This window comes from Adiantum capillus-veneris, chromosome 4 (genome assembly GCF_014529385.1).
Source record: "Adiantum capillus-veneris isolate H3 chromosome 4, ASM1452938v2, whole genome shotgun sequence".
Lineage (NCBI taxonomy): Eukaryota > Viridiplantae > Streptophyta > Polypodiopsida > Polypodiales > Pteridaceae > Adiantum > Adiantum capillus-veneris.
In genome coordinates, this window is record NC_140934.1 from 37,076,065 (window position 1) to 37,089,274 (window position 13,210).

General features: G+C 46.5%; 1 protein-coding gene across 1 annotated transcript in view; it reads left to right on the forward strand.

Annotated features, from left to right (window-relative positions):
• The first annotated feature begins 4,046 nt into the window (after window positions 1-4,046).
• The window catches only part of NCBP (Putative cap-binding protein), a 49,799-nt gene continuing 40,635 nt past the window's right edge, over window positions 4,047-13,210 (forward strand). Inside the window, exon 1 of the mRNA XM_086510382.1 lies at window positions 4,047-4,319. Coding sequence (XP_086366508.1) covers window positions 4,071-4,319 — 249 coding nt within the window. The 5' untranslated portion in view covers window positions 4,047-4,070. The remainder of the gene's footprint in view (window positions 4,320-13,210) is intronic.

Genomic DNA, 13,210 nt, shown 5'->3' on the forward strand with positions numbered 1-13,210 from the left:
CCGAGTTTTATGCCGCACCGCTGCGGTACCAACTCGGGCAATGTCCCATTTCAGGATATTGTTGCTTCGCAGACTTGCGTTCAGTGCAGGTTTCCCTTCCGCGCTGAGGCGGTAGTACCTATGGAAATGTCCCACTTGAAGTTAGGCATATGTCACACTGGGACAGACAAGAGCAAGCCAAACTTAGGTGGCGGCAGTTTATTGGCTGCGAAAAAAAGCTGCAGATGGCCTCACGCATTGTCAGAGGGGCGGCCTAGACTGCCCGGCCAAGTTTGCAAAGGCGTGGCCAACCCTCGTTGATAACTAACACGGGTCCAACTCATGGGATCAACGACGAGGGGAAGATCAGTCGTTGATCGCGTGGGTACTTTAATAAAAAAATGAGGTTCCCTCTTGCGCGTCCCGCCCTTCGACCCCACGACCTCCACCTCCGCAGCCCACAGCCTTATCCACCTGCCCTATCGCGTCGTGCTGAATGCAATGCGACTTTGCGCAATGAAAAGCCTGCCCCCCCCTGTTGCGTCGATCCGACGGCCCAAATCGCGCGCGATGCCATCCACTCGCCTCCGCCGTTGATCCCGCGAGTTGGGCCCCGTGTTATTTATAAACGAGGGTGGCCAACTGCAAAACGAGTGCGTGCGAACTCAGCTGAGAGGGTTTGAGCTCTAACGGGACAGCTGAGAAGCCGGACACCTTTACATTTGGCTACAAACCATTTGTTGGGAAGAAAAGCCTGATATTAAAGTATGGCCAAGTGTGACATGGAGCAGCCGCCCACACTTCTAAGGAGGAGGCGGACGCCCGCCCCAGTGTGACAGGGGCCTTATGCTTGGTTAACCCGCCACTACACAAAGTGGATGTTCGCTGGCCCAACTTAAATAATTTCGCTGCTAAAATAGTGGTCGTTTTGTGCCACAAGTCCTTCCGTGCCAACGTGGTACTGGTTAGGCCCACGACCTCACGTTTAGGACCAAGCACGATCTTCTCTGACGTACGAGCTGTATTAAAAACATCCCGCGCTGATGCGGTGTACTCTAGGGCAATGCCCCAGTTTTATTTACTTTGATGAAAATGAAAAGATATTACTTCGATGACAACAGAAAGATATTGTGGGGGCCCCGTGGGCCAGGATGCTTACCTTCTCGGCAGACGTCTCTTGGGTGGGTTTTACAATTAACTCACGATCTTCTCCAACGTGTGAGCTGTATGTAGCTTAAACATCCTGCATCGATGCGGTATATTCTAGGGCAATGTCCCAGTTTTATTTACTTCGATGACAACGAAAAGATATTGTGGCGGCCGCGAGGGCATGGATGCTTACCTTCTCGGCGGATGTCTCTTGGGTGGGTTTTACAGTTAACTCAGGAGTCAGAACTACATCCTAGTGAGGGACATGGAGGACTTGCAACGCTTCAAGAAAGTCCAACGCTACATGGATTCCCCGTGCAGTCCCACTATATCCTTGGCAAAAGCGCATCCGCTATATCCTTGGCAAAAGTGCATCAGCTTGCCTCTATTCACAACCACCTGTAAACCCATTGGCTAGCTCTACTAGCAACAAAAAACTTTATCTGGATTTTTTTTAAAAAAAGAAAGGGGGAACATGGTATTTTTTGAGTGTCCGGCCATATCAACACCCACATACACGCAAACTTCCATTTCTCTATCTCTTCTCTGTCATATCTTTCAGCCATGTGTGTATGTGTGTGTGTATGCACGCGCGCACAAGCTATTGCTCCTCACATGATGGATCGCAAAGCAGTCGTGTAGGTTGTTCGAGCAATCATCCCAACGATCCTTTCATCTGCAATTTAGCTACTCGAGCTCATCATCAAAGACGGCTTCTTGATGCGACTGCCGACAAACAATGTTGTGGATAATGGCATCTCGAATGAGCACATCCTCTAGATCATGTTGTTGCCATGAGCACCTGCTTCAATTTGCAAATGTACACGCTATGAGACATCAAGTGAAGAGCTAAGACCATGCTGGTATATGAAACCACATTGGTAGAATCACTTCGTTTTTCATGCATAGGTCGATGATGAGAGATGGATGGAGATGTTTAGAATGCCTTACACGCTCTTCACATACTTGGTTGCTCTTGTAGGAGATGGCATGAGGCAACACTTAATCCCTCCATAGCTATCTCACATTTTCAGAAGGGTATGGTTAGTAGAGAAGAAGGTAGCAATGGCCATTGTGTTGTTGGCAGCCAACACCACATTGCCAACACATTTGGATGTGGCTGACCCACAATGTCTAGATTTTTATACCAGTTTGTTTGTGCATTGATCAGGAATGGATCTACCAAAATTAGCTAGAGGATGAGATGCAAGAGATCAAATAAGGTTATCGGGTAAAAAACGGATGTAGAAGATGGATCTGCGGGCTCTAGTAGGTCAAGCGCTGGAAGTGATACAAAAACCAAGGGGAGTATGAATTTATCTAATGCTTAGAGCATAATTGTGAAGCACTACATGTTGGCCCTCTTGCTCTGCAATTGAGGACATGTGGAGCTTAGAGAACATGGAAGCACTAGATGTCCCCAGTCAGATACAACTCTCAAACCCCCTCTCACAAGTTTTGTTTCTCCCACCTTTGGTCATTGTTCACGTATAGAGATGTGGTACGCGTTTGTGAAACTTTGATATTCTTTCGTAACTATGTCAATTGTGATGGGGTTGAGGCACATGCAAAAGCAACTAAACTTAATTGGCGGGGGTTAACACATGCTCGTGTGAAGAGCCTCCCCGTCAATGTTACATAGATGCCCTCATCCTCCTCATAGACATTGGCGAGAAATGAGTTGAATAGTCTAAAACTTAGCTAAAGTTTTTTGAAGTACATAATATCTTTAGCTTTTGTTAGTGGCTTCTTTTAATAATAAAAATCACCAATCTGATGCAAAACTTACGGGGGGGAGGGGGGTTCACTTGATAATTATGTGACTATCACGTGAGTGTAGCAAAGGGTTATTACATTTAAATTTTTCTCACATTTTCACATACAAAAGGATACCGTAAAATAGAATTGGGGAAACAATTGCGGATTGAATAGGAAAAGGATTGCCCCAAAAAAATACACTGGTTGTGACCATTGCATACTTTCCTCATTGTACTTGTGAGGATCTCAAAAAAGGAGACAACTAGTGTCTCACGTACGTGTCTTGCAAACACATGTACTTTGTGTATTTTTGTGTCCTTGGGTTGGACTCTACAACTCACAGTGCGTCGGCTCTCCTTTACTTTCACTCAAATCTTGCGGTAGGATATTGCTAGATTCTCATTAATGGGATATTTTTCAAAGTCGAAATTAAGATGCAGGTGTTCTTTTTGCAAGCTCTAGGACCCTCGCCGCTAATTGACACACCCCTAGGAAGGTGGGATCAATGGTCCACATTAGGCGTCGCGAGGCAGGTGTAATCCGAACCATCCAATCGTTTTTTGAACTAGGTGTGAACTAAGAGTGAACTCTGGATGTATGTGTACCACAACAAATTTGGTGTGAACTGGGTGTGAACTTGGGAGGGTATACACACCACACCAAATTTGGTGTGAGTTCAATGTGAAGTAAGTGTGAACTAGGTGTAAACTTATCTGCGACCACGTGATGTATAAACTTAACACTCATGCACCTTTTAATGAGCATGCGATAGCTTAGCAGTTAGAGTCGATCCCAAAGGGGTCAGAGGGAACGGGTTCAAGCCCCGGATCTGAGAACATGGGAATCTTTTGCATTCCCTAGCAATTGGCGATCGTGAGCCGTTGGTCCCACCTCCCAAAAGGAGGTCTCAATAAGTGACGAGGCTCTGGGACCGTGTTAGATAGTGACATGGCAAAGCACCCGCGCAGGCCGACATGAGATTCCAACATCCGAGTAGTAAATATCGGCTGAGCTCCGGCTAGTTAGTTGTTTTTATGGACATGGTAGACTCGAGGCTCTGGGACCCGTGTTAGATAGTGACGTGGCCAAGCACCCGCGCAGGCCATGAGATTCCAATTTCCAACGATCCGAGAGTAAAGAGTAAATATCGGCTGAGCCCCGGCTAGATAGTTCTTTTCGCAAACATGGGCATGGTAGACCCGTCGAAGGAGACCGACAACAACACTCCGATTCTAGCATCTGCAGCAGGAACGCCACAACCCTCGCCATCGCCACCTGTAGAGCTTCTTCCTAGCGACCGGCCTCCCCTTCTTCCCTTAACAGCCGAATTGATTCAAGACAAAGAGACCGAGGAGAAGGACAGACGAGCTCGTGAAAGTGAGGATAGAGACCGCAAAAACAGAGAGATCAAGGCCGGCCTTCATCCTTTACAGGTCACATAACCTCCCCAGTTTTTATATCTTCTGCTTTCCGTTGGCAGCCGCTTTTGCATTGGGGTTGCCTTTGGGATTGGCTAAGCTTTAAAGGCCTCTCTCTTGACTACACGATTTCTGTTAAATAAGGATGCCTAGCTCTCAAAAGGATTAGTAAATGGTTTTAGCCAAACCCTCTCAAAGCATTATTTTTAGCTTAGAAACTGTGCTTATGTGCATGTGCGATGTTCGTTACAGTGGAGTATTGGTTTGATTCATTTTGATTTCGTTTTTGGGCAATGTCTTGAGCATTTTAGTTGCTAAAGATGCTACAGAGCTCTTGATTGTAGGATCTCAAGTGTTTGGGTGTTTCTATATAATAAATAATTGCATCTGTGCAAAGTGCAAAACAAAGCTTTACTGAGGATAGAGTTGATCGTAAGTAAGACCCATGGGCCCTGTAGAAGTAAGACCTTGAAGGAGAGAGGAGCTCATATTTACACATAGAAAGGTTTGGGAATTGTATAACTTTATTTATGTCTGGGGAAGGCCATGTTGGCCCATGAGACAAAACAATGTGCGGCGGGTGATCACCACACTTGGACCCTAGGCCCTTGGCAGCTCTACCCACACCCCCGTATTGGTGTGGGCATGGTGGTATGGGACACCAGCCCTTGTGGTAGAGGCTAGCTTGTTTGGCTAGGCTCGCTGTATTGGCTCTATGACTGGGAGGTAAGCATGATGTCCGCTCACTATGTGTGGGTGTTGAGTTTGGCTTGCGTCATGTCATGTGTGCAGGATGGATTGGCGAGGGACTAACAGGTGGGGAACGAAGGGCACGACAGGGACAGCAGAGGATGGCTTTTTACTGGCCAGTCACAAGGTTGGCCTTCAGAACGGTGTTCCGGAACGACACCCGGTTAGGAACGGGAAGGGGAATGGCCAACAACCTCAAAAGAAAAAATAATCATAGAAAATGACCAGTTTTTGGGCGCTTTAGGACACCTTGTTTAAGGGCTCTTTTAAGAGATGTTTCGGAGGCCTTTAAAAGGAGGCCTCCTCAATGCAATGCTCAAAGCTTCAAGCCTCGGCCCTCAACCCCTTGAGTCTTACTTATCATTATGCTTTAGCTCAAGCCTCACTTGCAAGCTCACTTGGACCTTGGCGGCAAGCTCTCAAGCTCCCTCTAATCTGTTAAGCAACAAGCTCTCAAGGTTCAAGGCTCAAGCCTCCTCTACTCTCTCTGAAGCTCCCTCTAGAGTCTAGAGTCTATCTACTCTAGTCTCTTGAGTCTTGACTCTATTAATAATCCAATCTGTCCGATCTCGAGGAAGGAACGACAAGATTTTCTGCAAGCTCAAGCCGATCGTGTCTCTTAGGGCTTGCCGGGAGAGTTACCTCGTTAGCGACCTGAAGATCACACGATTGATTTGATTCCCGGTAGCACACCACCGAACCGGCCACCTTACTGAGTTAGCAGAGCCCAGAACGAGGAAATCATGAACCAAGTGAAAGAGCTTCTAGAAAAGGTCTAATTCAGCCCAGTGCATCACCTTACTGTTTGCTAGCGTTGGTGGTCTTGAAGAAGGATGAATCTTGGAGAATGTGCATTGACTACAGAGCTCTCAACAAAATCACCATCAAGAACACGTTTCCATTACCCAGGAGAGTTGACTGGGATTTTCTTGAGGGCACTATGCGCAGGATGGGTTTTCGAGATGCATGGATTAGAGGGGTATATGCTCACTACATGTGTGCTCATAGTCAGGTGTTTCATGCTTCACGCTCAGTATGGCAAGGCTGCCTTCTTACCCCCTTTCTATTTCTTTTCTACGCAGAGGCGATGAACAAATTTCTGGCCTCACAGGAGGTTGGTTTGCATGGCCTACAGTTACCCATTCGGGAAGAGAAGCTTTTGGACACTGGTTTGCTGATGCCTCAGGCATGTTTTTGGAGGGCTCTGAGGCCAATTTGCAGGTGTGAGAAACATAGTCACAAGGGATGCATTTGGGGAGGGGGCACGGGGCTCAAATGGATTTTTAGTGTAAAAAAGAGGGTGGGACGGCAAGTGGGGACGGGAAGCCCAAAAATGGGCGTCCCCTGTGACTATGGTGAGCAGGTCCTGGATGTGTTTTGTTTTGGTCGGGAGCATTGATCAACTGGCGAAACACTGGCTTTTTGGGTTGGTGATGCTCCCACTCCTGACTGGATGTATGTAGAGGGCTTCCGATGGATTTCTCCAGGGACGCCCGTTCGCTACTTGGGCTGTTAGGTTTGCTTGGACTTGTCACCAAAGCAGGAGACTACTCTCCTTCTCCTAACCATCAAGAGGAAACTGTTGCATTGGAGCTCGACGCGGCTATCTCTTGCTGGTAGGGGAGATATGGACACTGTTTATGAGCAAGTCAAGAGAGCAATATTACGCTCCCAAGAAAAACATAAGAAAGCTGCGGACAAGCACAAAAGGAATTTAGATTTGACAGCCGGTCAATTGGTCTTACTAAGTTTGAGAAGGCTAAAGAAAGAAGTGACTCATAAGGGGAAGGTGGTAAAACTTTCCAACCATTATTATGGCCGCTGAAGATAATTGACCAAGTGAACGATGCTACATTCTGATTAGGGCTACCACCTAATTGGAGGATCCTTAATGCTTTCTATGTTAGTTCACTTTGGCCATATGTAGGACTGCTTCCAAGTCAGCCTATTTCTAAGGAACCCCGAGAGGTCGAGGAAACAGAAGAGAGATTGCAAAGGGAGCAGATCATTCATCAATAGGAGTGGCCATTAAAGTTTGAAAAGATCACACAAAAGTATTTGGTAAAGCTCAAAAGCTATTCTACTTGGGTGGATGCTCAATGGATGACCGAGCACGAATTAGCCTTATTCCAAGGTTCCAGAAGGATATGTTCAAGCACTACAATTGAGGACTATTGTTTAGAAGCCAGAAAGATGTTGCAAAATTGACTATTTTCTTATTTCTAAGAAATTTCTCTTGATGAAATCAGGATATTTAAATGTGTGCACTTGAATTGGTACTGTAGATGTACAAGAACTATTAAAACCATCAAGAACGGACATCTCTGATGTGTCATATGATCAGTGACATCAAGCATGGCGAAGGAGTTGTCCTGTCACAAACTGTTGACATGTCAAACCACTGAAGAACGGAGCCACTCTACAGATCCCGGCCGAGGGGCCTAAACCCTAAGATAAGCAGCAAAAGAAGTTTCACCAACCTGCAAAGATTGGAGAGTGGCCTATTTTTAAAGAAGAGTTCTCACCAACTTATGGGACCCCATCCGATGGGGCCCAAGTGACAAAGGCTTAAAAAATAAAGCAAGCCCACACACACACAGGGAGGGCTGTGAAGACGTGGCAGCAATACAGATTTCTGGATTTCGCATTGACATAATGACGTGGCTGACTGTACGGACAATCCTGAATTTTGCGTTGATAGGCTGTATGGATTACCGGATTTCGCGTTGGCAGATAATGAGTGGCAGATATACGGATTTTCCTGCTTTTGGGCTGACAGCTTTTGGACCAGTTGCTTTTGAGTTTGATTGCTTTTCAAGGCCAAGGGCCTTTAAATTTGTGCAGAGGGCTCATTTTCTGGCATGCTTCAGTGTGAAGGTGCAGGGATTGGAGTATCGGCATTGTACTCAATTGAAGCAATATAAAGAAATACCGAAAGGGGTGCCAACATTTGGGGCCAGTACTCTCCGGGGTGGAATTCCGCCACTCCGTGTCGCGCGTGCTCTCTCTTTCAGTTCAGTTGTTATTGAAGTGCTTAAAGTTGTTCAATCTGTTCTTTCTCGTTGGCACGTGGTGCCCCTCTCGTGATAGTGGTATCAGAGCTTCAGGCAAGTGCTTTTCTGAAAGCATACCTGTTTTACCAAAGAACAGACAGAGCAACGTGGTGCTTCCAAAGTTTACTGGAACTTTATTTGAAGTATCTTCATGCCTCGACCCCCGACTTCCCACCCTTACTTCATCGCGCATTGGGTGCGCTCCCGTCTTCATCGCACATAAGCCATAAAGATCACTTGCAAAGAAGGATCAAGGATCCTTTTCAAGCCGCTGTTTTTCTCAGAGGCAGTGCCATGCAGTGGTGGATGTTTATAGCTACCAAGCCGTATACTCCAAGGACTTGGCAAGCTTTCAATGTGTTCAGACATCTTCCTTTGGATTGCAGCTTCTGGCAGAGTGGGGTATCCTGAAATGCCTGCCATAGAAACCCTAGCAGATTATAACTTGAAATTCCTCGATATCTCTCAGTGGGTCTCTTCTCTAATTGATAACCTTGGAGGTCCGGTGTGATTGCTATGTCTTGGGACTACCATCGCCATTAGAGGAACACTGTCTGTCCAAGAGCTGATGGACCATGCTGTGGTCGGCTATGACCTTATGGAAGGAACCTAACCCTAATTTTTGGTGATGGTTTCAGGATGGAACGTTAGTCGACTTTTCGAGCTCGACTAATGTCGAGATTGCTTTTTAAGCTTGAGTTCTGTTTGAGAACTTGTTTGGTGATCCTGTTTGAAATGAATGGTATCTGTTTAAACCCGTCTTGGTGCAGGTTTGAATTGTTTGACTTTGGTTTTAATATTGGTTCTAAAGCTCGGTGATTTACTCCCGCATGGAGTAGCGACAAATGATGTTTGAGAATGCTTGCTCATTCATACTAATGGCCCGGACCGTCGTGGTTATTTGGGGGGGGGAGTATTGAATGTTTGAAAAGTGTTGTTTTTACTCATGGCCCGGACCCTTGTGGCTATTTACGGGGGGAGTATTGTTGTTGTTACTCATGGCACGGACCCTTGTGGTTATTTACGGGGGGGGGGGGGCATTGTTGTTGTCACTCATGGCTTGGACCCTTGTGGTTATTTACGGGGGGGGGGGAGCATTGTTGTTGTCACTCATGGCTTGGACCCTTGTGGTTATTTACGGGGGGAGTATTAAGAAGTCTGAGCAGTGGTTATTCTGAGCACCTCCACACGACGTAGGCTGCGGTCTGGGAGGTGTTTGGTTGTAAAAGGCGTCTATATCTCATGGCCCAAACCTTTTTAGGTTATTTGCGGGAGGAGTGATGAGGGAGTCGTTGAACAGCTCATGGCCTGGACCTAGATGGTTATTTGCGGAGGGAGCGGCGACTTTATATTTCTATGTCTTATAACATGCATATGTAAGCATTTGTGTTGCATTGTGATGTGCCAACCTCCTTATTGGATGAGATACTTCTGAGAAGTCAACGACGAAGGATATCAAGAGTGCCGATATGGAATGAGACTCCTTATTGGATGAGATTATTCTAGGAAGCCAACGACCCAAGACATCAAGAGCTCCGATTTGGAATGACAAAACTGATTGTCCCTTGGAATGTCCCTCTGAATGACCCTCGGAAATTTTTGAGCTAACTTGAAGATATGCTGTAATCGCGGACGATTACTTTCGTGGATGATTGCTTTCTTTCAAGAAGGGGGGATGTCACAAACTGCTGGTGTGTCAAGCCATTGAAGAACGGAGCCAACCTATAGATCTTGACCGAGGGGCCTAAATCCTAAGAGAAGCATCAAAAGAAGTTTCACCAACCTGCAAAGATTGGCCGAGTCGCCTATTTTTAAAGAAGAGTTCCCACCAACTTATTCGACCCTGTCTGATGGGGCCCAAGTGACATAAAGGCATTAAAAATAAAGCAAGCCCTTGCTGACAGGCTGTATTGATTTAATTTTGCGATGGCAGATGATGATGTGGCAGCTGTATAGATTTTCTTGCTTTTGCGCTGGCAGCTTTTGGACCAATTGCTTTTGAGTTTGATTGCTTTTCATGTAATTGCTTTTCAAGGCCAAGGGCCTTTAAATTTGTGCAGAGGGCTCATTCTCTGGCATGCTTCAGTGTGAAGGTGCAGGGATTGGAGTACTGACATTGTACTCAGTTGAAGCAACATAAAGAAATATGAAAAGGGCGCCAACGTTTGGGGCGAGTACTCTCTGGGGTGGAATTCTGCCACTCCGTGTCGCATGCTCTCTCTCTCTCTCTCTCTCTCTCTCTCTCTCTCTCTCTCTCTCTTTCAATTTAGTTGTTATTGAAGTGCTTAAAGTTGTTCAGTCTATTCTTTCCCGTTGGCACGTGGTGCCTGTCTGTTGCTAATTGGACTATTTTCTTATTTAATGATTAATCTCTTTTTTAAGATATTTTATTGTGCGCACTAAGAACTGTTAAAAGATTGTAGCTACTGGAACTGCCATCAAGAACGGACAACTCTGATGTGTCATTTGATGGGTGATGGTAAACATCGCGAAGGAGTTTCCGTAAGTTCGGTGGAAAGGGCTGGGTTACGAGTGCCCCTGATGCGTCACATGATGGGTGACGAGTGCATCAGTAAGGGGGCATCGCGTAGGCTAAAGGAGGAAATCCGAACTGAGTAAGAAAATACGCGTAAGAATGCAAGCACAAGAATAAAGATGGGTTCAATGAAGCTTTTTACCAAAAGCAGGAACAGTCGCGGGAGGGCAGATGTTTTCCCGCGAGGAGTCTGTGTCTGCATTGCATCTGTGTCGTGTCCTGCACCCGGGGACGCCTGGAATGTGTTCGTATAGCATTGTTTTCACTAACTAAGTGAGTTTTTAAAGTTTGAACAGGTTCACACTTTATTTTATAAAGTGGCCGGTCACTTTTAAGTGACTAGCCCTTTATTAATAAAATAAAGCAAGTCTCTAAAAAGCCAGCGCTAATAGCTACGTAGGGGGTTGAAATCTGCGATCTCTCTCTCTCCTCTCTCTAAAAAGCGCCAACTGCAGCGATCCTTCTCTCCTCTCTCTAGGGCGCTAGGGCCCTGCTTTTTCGGCTCTATTCCGGCTGGGTGCCAGACCCTATAAAAGGGTAAGCCAGCGTTCCAGTTTACACAAGGCTGGAAGCAGCCGAGAGTGCTAGCGCTGGGATTCTGGAGCACGTGTTGGCGACAGAATCGGCAAGTGTTCGTGTGACGAGTGAGTACGGAGGTCGCTTTTTCGAGCAAGGAGCGAGAGGTATAAGGTGTTGATACGCATTGAGAACTGTTGCTTTGTGTGGTTTGTTTTGCAGGAATCTCCCGTCTTACGGGAAGGCCCTTTACGGGAAGAACGGCTTTACGCCTAAGTCCCTTACGGGAAAGAACGGCTTCACGCCTAAGTCCCTTACGGGAAAGTATGGCTTCGTGCCTAAGTCCCTTACGGGAAGGAACGGCTTTGTGCCCAAGCCCCTTTACGGGAGAGTACGACCTTCAGGTCTAAGATTACAGAACGGAGGGGTTTCCTCGGGTTCTCGTGCTTGTATAAGAATTCTCCCTGAATAAAGAATACTCTTAACGGGGGGGGGGGGGGGACCAGCCCATCTTCTGGTCCCCAATATTGTGTCGATCTTCTCCCTTCTCTCCCTTTTGCAAAGTATATTATTTTTCAGATTTCTAAGTGCTCGTGCACGCTCCTGTTTTGTGACAGTGGTATCAGAGCTCGGACTCCTCTCTTTCTCTGCAAAGAAGCACGATTTCAGGAAGAACGGGAAGAAGCATGTCGGGCCAAGGGAGAAGCGTTGAAGAGGAGCTTCAACAAGTGCAAGCTCAACTTGCGGATTTGCAACAAATCTTACTGTTGCCAGACGTCCAAAAGCTCTTGGGCGGAATGAAGAAAACGAATGGAACTGATGCAGCCAAGCATCCAGACAACACTGTTGGCGTGAGACCACAGGAGGAAAGAGAAGAAGAACGTAGGAGCTTCAACAAGTGCAAGCTCAACTTGCGGATTTGCAACAAATCTTACTGTTGCCAGACGTCCAAAAGCTCTTGGGCGGAATGAAGAAAACGAATGGAACTGATGCAGCCAAGCATCCAGACAACACTGTTGGCGTGAGACCACAGGAGGAAAGAGAAGAAGAACGTGCCGAGGTGCACAAAGGATCTTCGGATCTGAATGAACGGCCTACTTCAAGGAAAGGCCAGGAAAAAGCGCTCTCTGCTAGACGAGAGCAAGGACATCTCTATCTCATCTCCATCTTATTCTCCTGATTATACTTCTACTTCTCGATCATCTCGTCAGAAGAAGAAAGCCGCTACTACTACTACCCTACATCAACCCAAAGATAAGCCTCGATTCAAGAAGCATGGTCGCAAGTCTCAACATCGCATGAGAGTCTTCAAATCGGGCGACAAGGACATCAAGTTCGAAACCTACAACGGACGGAGAGACATCTCCAAAGCATTGTCCTTCATCAGACAGTTTGAAGTCGCCTTTACCAATGGGCACTTCACAGAAAGATCCAAATTACGCCATGTGGGGATGCACCTCAAGGAAACGGCAAGTAATTGGTGGTTAGCCAAGATTCTGGAAGGTTCTCAGGCCAGAACTTGGGAGAGCTTCAAATCTGAATTTTATGAACAATTTCTTCCACCTGACTTCGAGCAGGACATACGGAAGGAATGGGACTGGCTTGCCCAGAAGGAACATGAAAGAGTAACGACTTATGTGGACAAGTATTGGTCGGTTCTTCTGAAGGTCACTCCCTTCATGAAGATTGCCGACGAGGAAAAGAAACGAAAGTTCGAAGCGGGTCTCCAACCGCAGCTTTGAAAGAGTATGAAGGTGTATCCGCATGATACTCTTCAGAGGATGATGGAGTCAGCAATCATTGCTGAGGATTTGCACTCAACTGGGACGCCCAGAAAAATGGAGCATAGCACTTACTGTGCAAGACAAAGAGGGGTCTACGAAGACCAAGGGAGCCAAGGAAGAAAACGTCCTCCATCTAGGGACGATGATCATTCTAAGAAGTCAGAGGGCACTGGCAAGCGAACTAAGTATCTTTCTCCTACTCAACTTCAAACTTTCAGAGAGGAAGGAAGATGCTTCTACTGTGGCGAGAAAGGACATATGAAACCG